The 6,581-nt window shown below is 55.9% G+C and overlaps 1 protein-coding gene across 1 annotated transcript; it reads right to left on the reverse strand.

Annotated features, from left to right (window-relative positions):
• Positions 1 to 1,088: 1,088 nt before the first annotated feature.
• On the reverse strand, positions 1,089 to 5,855 carry POU3F2 (POU class 3 homeobox 2). The gene has a single exon (XM_085056294.1). It carries the CDS (start codon positions 5,731 to 5,733, stop codon positions 4,426 to 4,428), a length of 1,308 nt encoding a protein of 435 aa, XP_084912420.1. The 5' UTR covers positions 5,734 to 5,855; the 3' UTR covers positions 1,089 to 4,425.
• Positions 5,856 to 6,581: the final 726 nt, after the last annotated feature.

Below are 6,581 nucleotides of genomic sequence, written 5' to 3' on the forward strand. Positions count from 1 at the left end.
ACCGTCCGGGGATGGCCGAACAGCGGCCGGCCGCACCACCCCGCCAGCGGCTGAGGCAGCCATCCCCGCGGCGCCGGGCCTGCCCCGCCGAGCGACGCACCATCCATCCCAGCCACCTCCTGTCCACCCGACACGGGAGCGCTCCCCGATAGCGGGGCCCTGTCGTCCAAGGCGAAATATTCCCTGGGCGCCCACCCGAGTGTCCTGCAGAGGGCAGAGGCTGCTCGCTTTCCGCAGCCCGTTCCGCGGGCTATTGACCAAGGACTTTTAAATCCATACCCAGCTTCAACATTTTACCCGTCAGCACGTCTGCGGTCACAAAACACTTCTTCTTTCTGTCACTTCTCTTCGAAACTATTGATAAGATCATTTAGCTGAATCTGTTCGGGATGAGTGTAATATTGACTAGAAGTTAGAAAAGATGATTAAATCTAATAAGCCTAGAAACTATCGTGAAGGGGGGTGGGGGGGGGGAGGGAGAGGAGCAGGATATCGCACTTAGGAAACCGAGCCAGCTAAAAAGGACCTGAACACACCGCTGTGTGTGCGAACATCGCGCAGTTGGATGCCGCTTGTCAGCGCTCCAGCCCCGCGGGTCCCCAGCCGGGACCCCTCCGGGAAAACCGACCGGCTCGACACACGCACGGAGCCGCAGACGCCTAACGTGAAACCGGGGCCGCCGCGGCGAGGCCCAGCCCGGCCCGGCCCGGCCCGGGGGTACGCAGTCCCGCTGGGCAGCCGCATTCTTCCTTCCTCCTGCCAACGGTACTCCCAGCATTAAGCCCCGCCTTTTTGTTTTGCTTTTCTCTTTCTCTCGCTTTTTTTTTTTTTCTTTTTAAGGAGTCGGATCTTAAATTATAAAAAGAGACCGAGAAGAGTCGAGTCTCTTCTCCCCCATGCCTTCCGCCAGAATATGCAACAAACTTGAGGAGCAGATCTCCCCACCAGCATCAAAGGCAGGACAGCCCTACCCGCACAGAAAGCAATGCTCCAAAACACACGGCTGTGGTTCATCTGTGGAGAGACACAATGAACACAGCTCCCGAGGATCTCCCTCAAGACTCTGAAAGTTATGAGCGTAGAACCTCTCAGTATAGGCATCAAATTTATTCCAAAAATTCCACGAAATATAAAGGAACGGCGGTGCTTTTACACAGAACTCAACTCAGTATACGTACTGGGGTCTTCTCCTTCCAAATTTTAAGAACTATGCAAATCTGTGCTATCTTTAAAAATAAAATAACGATATTTCAATAATTAGAAGAAACTATGAAGGTATTGTGCATTTCTGTTTTATGTAGATAATAAAATATTACTTTAACATAAATATATAAGGATCTCTGCGTTTTTATTTTTCCCCACAAGCACATCCAAATGTACCAAAACAAAGTATTTTTAAAGAGACTGAACCAAAAAAAAATACATCCCATATAGATTTTGTTCACCTACTCATTTAAAGCTACAGAAAAACAGTTTCCAGAACCTGTTTGTTTTAAAAGAAATAAATATACATTGAGGCAGGCCACTTAAAAATGATATGAAAATATTTCCCTGGGTAGCATTTAAAAAAAAAAAAAGAAAAATAGACAAAGAAAACATTGAAACTATTTCTGCATTTCAAAGGACAAATATTAAACATATATACATAGTGGTAAGGTTTGAGTGGTAACTTTTTTTTTAGTAAACCTATTTGGAGTTTGAGGCTTTCTCAAACATCCTCGACTCCGTTTTCTGACCTTACGCACATATTAATAAGTGTCTGAAAGTTCATTTCCTCCCTTTACCACTGGATCTGCCCTGATCTGATTCACTTCACTAGGCGCTAGTCCTCAACACTTTAAATAACAAGCAGCTCAATACATAAACAAACAACAACAACCGAAAAAAAAAAGGCAAAAACAACCCAAAAAAAGAAAGAAAAGAGAAAAGCTTGGTGCCTGTATCTTTTAAACAATTGTTGGAAAACCAGGAAAAAGGCTAATGCATGTGCCTCTTAGAAATCATCATCTGTCTTACCATGAAGAAAGAAAGAAAGCAAGCAAGCAAGCAAGAAAGGGAGAAAGAAAGAAGGAAAGAAAACCCAGTGTCACAGGCATTTTAAAAGACAATGAGAAACATATTCTAAAGCCTTAGCTACTGAATGCAATATTTATAGGAGAGTTCTGCGAGAGAATGCTTCACTGTTTTTTCTTCATAATTGTCCAACACTCAACTAAGTAAACTTTTAGATTATAAAAATGCTTTGTCTCTATAGCACCCGTTTGTGCTGACTAAATGATCCCTTTATGAATTTATAACTATCATAAAGTTCCTCTAATGTATATGCATAGCTGTGTGTGTGCATAAGTACACAAACACGCACGCAGACACACGCACATACATGCTCTGCTCCGAGGTCCCGCTCCTCTGCTTCCCTTCAGAGCTTTTTGTTTTCCTTTTTTTTTTTCCTTTTTGTCCCCGTGGGTTTTTCTCTTTTTTTATTTTGGAAAGTTAACCATTTCTCATCAAGGTAATGTCAAGAAATGCACTTTAAAACTATTAGCGAAGGGGGTGGGGGGGAAACACGGATTGAAAAATGGCATTTTTTTCCCACTTCATTTCATTCCCCAGTGAAAGACACAAGGCTGCCCAAGTTAAAACTGGTCCTTTCCTTCAATAAATTATACCATAATCTGACCAAAGGACAAGGGGAGGATGGGGAGGGAGAGGGGCTGTATACAAGTAGAAAATAAAATAAATATGAAAAGTAAAGTGAAAAAGAAACGCACATGGTCTCTGCAGAGAGGAGGGGGCAGCGTGTGTTTACAGGCAGGTGTAAGCACCCGACCCCCACCTCGGGCCCAGCAGCTCCTCAGGCTCTCCCTGGCTCTGCCTTGATATGAAGCTCCTCAATAAAAGAAAGTTTGGAGGCTGATATGGGCCCGGGCAGCGAGACCGGGGATGCCAAAGGCACGCAAGGGAGCCTCGGGGGGAGGAGGGGAAGGAAAGGGCGCTGAGGGGGCAGTGGTGGGGAAGCTAAAAAATCCCCTTTCCCTCTCAAGGAAATGCCACTTTCTCTGGGAAAACTCTGGAAACATGTTGTTCCCTCTCTGCCTTGCCCGCACCAGGCCCTGCTTGCCCACACTGACACAAACTGGAAGGGCTGCACGTATTTTTTTCCTCCACTTTTGGTTGCGCCTCGACCCCCAGACACACTGCCTGAAAATGAAGTTTACTTTGTTGATTTGCATTAGTATCCCTTCTCCAAACTCAACTCTTGCCAATGAAGGCATATATAAAACAATTACGAGAGTCACATCTCTGGAGAATGGAAGCTGGAGGTGCATAAATATGTGTATATAGAGAGATTATATATATGTGTATGTATGTATGTCTATGCACGCATGCATATGTATACACACACACACATACACTAATTCTTTTTGCTATGGTAAAAGGAGAAAATAAGCGTTACACATATTTAAGAATACTTGTTTATAACAAAAGTTCACATATACACATAAAGCAAAGGCTAAAACACAGTAACATATTGTAGACCGGTCACTGGTTGACTAACTCTCACGGTGGAAAATGCAAGTCATTTGAAAAATTAAGGTTGGAAAGGAAGGGGAAAAAAAGAAAAAATAAACATTTTGTTTATGTAAACTTCGATTTTCTTGCAGTGCAAATTGGTACGGTTAAATACTGTCTACATCAAAAGGGATAGCTTTTCAGTTCTCTTCCTTTTTTTTTTTTTCTTTTTACATATATTCATACAGGGGATCCACAGAAAATAAACACAGCAGCATGTGCCAACACCGAGCGACATTCCACAATGCAATCTGCTTTTGTGTGGCGGGAGGGGGCTGCGGAGGGGACCCGAGGTGGCTGTGCCCCCCCTTCTCCTCCGCCCCCTCTCCGGCAGGGCAGCGCCGTATGTTTCGGCCAGCGAGCGAGGGAGTTTTGTGCGAACCGCTTCGCCCTGCGCCTGCCCTGCCGGTGCTTGCCGCTGCCCTGCCGGTGCCTGCCGCTCCCTGCCGGTACCTGCCGCTGCCCTGCCGGTGCCCGCCTGCCTGCCCGTGCGCGGTACCCACTCCACTCCGGTGCACGGGCATTCGCCTGGAAAGGTCAAAATACAGCATCACACCTCCTACCGTCTAACGGACAGTGTGGTGCAGGTGCTTTGTCTATCTGTCTGTCCGCTGTGATTCGCGCTCGCGCTCTCGCTTGCTCGCTTTTTGTTTTCTTTTCTTTTTTTCGCGTTTGTTTGTTTTTTTGATTTTTTTGTCTCTTTTTAAAGATAGGAGAAAATAAAGTTAAAAAAAAGAACAAAACCAAAAACAAAATAAAGAAAAAACAAAAAAAGGAGGACAATCAAAAGTTGGGGGAAGGAGAGGAGGAGGAGGAGGAGAGGAGGAGGAGGGGCCGGGCGCCCCCGCCGCGAGTTCACTGCACGGGGGTCTGCACCCCGTGGTGCGGCGGCGTGTCCCTGCTGGCCCCGTACACGTCCTCGGCGCCCGGCAGCGTCCCTCCCGGGGGAGTCATGCGCTTCTCTTTCTGTCTCCTGTTACAAAACCACACTCTCACCACCTCCTTCTCCAGCTGTAGGCTGTCCGCGAGCGAGGTGATCTCCTGGGCGGAGGGCTTGGGGCACTTGAGGAAGTGGCTCTCCAGCGCGCCCTTGACGCTCACCTCGATGGAGGTGCGCTTTTTCCGCTTGCGGCCCTGCGCCGCGATCTTGTCTATGCTGGTGGGGCTGCCCGAGGAGGAGTCCGCCTCCTCCAACCACTTGTTCAACAAAGGCTTCAGCTTGCACATGTTCTTGAAGCTGAGCTGCAGGGCCTCGAAGCGGCAGATGGTGGTCTGCGAGAAGACGTTGCCGTAGAGGGTGCCCAGCGCCAGCCCCACGTCCGCTTGGGTAAATCCCAGTTTGATGCGCCGCTGCTTGAACTGCTTGGCGAACTGCTCCAGGTCGTCCGAGGTCGGCGTGTCCTCGTCCGAGTGCGGGTCGTGGTGCGGCGGCGGCCCGGGGGGCGCGGCGGCGGCGGCGGACGGCGCCGGCCCGGCCGCCCCGGGGTGGGGGCCGTGGGGCGGCGGCGGGTGCTCGGGGCCGTGGTGCGGCGGCCCCGGCGGCGGCTCCTCGTGGGCGTCGCGCAGGCCGTGGTGGTGCAGCCCCGGCTGTCCGGCGCCCAGCATCCCGTTGACGGTGAAGCCGGGCGGCTGCGAGTAGAGCAGCCCCGCCTGCGCGCCGTTGGCCGCGGCCATGCCGGGCGGCAGGTGCGCCGCGCCGCCCGCCCGCCACGCCGCTGCCGCCGCCGCCGCCGCCGCCGCCGCGTGGTGCCCTCCGCCGCCGCCGCCGTGGTGCACCAGGTGCGGCGCCCGCCCCGGCGGCGGGTGCTGCGGCGGCGGCGGCAGCTCGTCGCCGCGCCCGCCCGCCTGCACCACCGCCGGCTTGATGTCGGGCTGGCCCAGCGCGCCCGCCGACCAGGGCGCCTCGCCGCCGCCGCCGCCGCCGCCGCCGCCCCCGCCGCCGCCGCCGCCGCCACCGCCGGGGCCGCCGTGGGACAGCGCCGCGATCCACTGGTGAGCGTGGCTCAGCGGGTGCCCGTTGCTCTGCAGCGCGTAGTCCGCCTGCACCAGGGCGCCGGCGTCGCGGTAGCCGCCGCCGGGCTGCATGCCGCCGGGCGGCTCGGCGTGCACCATGGGGGAGCCGGAGGCGAGCAGGCTGTAGTGGTTGGAGGCTGCGGTCGCCATGACTCGCCGAGCCGCACTGATCGCGCCGGTTAAAGGCGCCGCGCATTTGACAGCTACTTTTTCGCCTCGGGCGCCGCGCGGCGCCCGCGCCCCCCCGGCCCGCGCGGCGGGGCCCACTGCGAAGGCACGCGCGGCCGCCCCGCCCCGCCGCCGCACGCCATTGGCTCCCCGCGCCCTGACGGACGCCGGCGCTCCCGGCGACCGCCGCCGCCGCCGCCCGCCATTGGCGCTCCCCGCCGGCCGCGCCCCGCCCCCGTTCCCGCCCCCGGCCCGCCCCCGCTGGAACCCAACTCCGAGGGGGAACGGGGCGCGGGGGAGCGGCGGCCGCGGGGCGGAGGGAGCGCAGGGGAGGGCTGGGGCGCGCCGCCGCCGGCGCCGGTCCCGCCCCGCCCCGGCCCGCCCCGCACCGCACCGCCGGCGGGAGGATGCTGCCGCCGCCGCCGGTCCGCCCGCCGGCTCCTGTTGCTCGCGCCCCGACGCGCGTATCTGCGCGGAGCGCGGCCGCGCCGCCCCGGAGCGGGTGCTGCGGGCCCGTGGGTACCGGCCTGCCCGCCCCCAACTTTCTCAGCACCGCCTCGCAGCCAGCCCCGCCGGAGCGGCCGGGGAGCGCCGCGCCCCCGGGGCGGGGAGCGGGCGGCCCCCTGCCTCTCCGCCGGCCCTGCCCTCCTCCCGGCACCCGGTGGTCGCCGGAGAACACCGCTCCTCCGAGGATGTCGGGGCTTCGCACCTCGGCACTGCGGAGGTGGTTTTGTTACACTTGTCCCGTCCCGTGGGGACGGGATGCCTGCGGGAGCGCCTCAGCGGCTCTGGCGACTCTGCATGGATGCGGAAGATAGGGGTGAGAGGGT

The sequence above is a fragment of the Lichenostomus cassidix genome, chromosome 3 (genome assembly GCF_008360975.1).
Source record: "Lichenostomus cassidix isolate B80296 chromosome 3, HeHo_3.0, whole genome shotgun sequence".
Classification (NCBI taxonomy): domain Eukaryota; kingdom Metazoa; phylum Chordata; class Aves; order Passeriformes; family Meliphagidae; genus Lichenostomus; species Lichenostomus cassidix.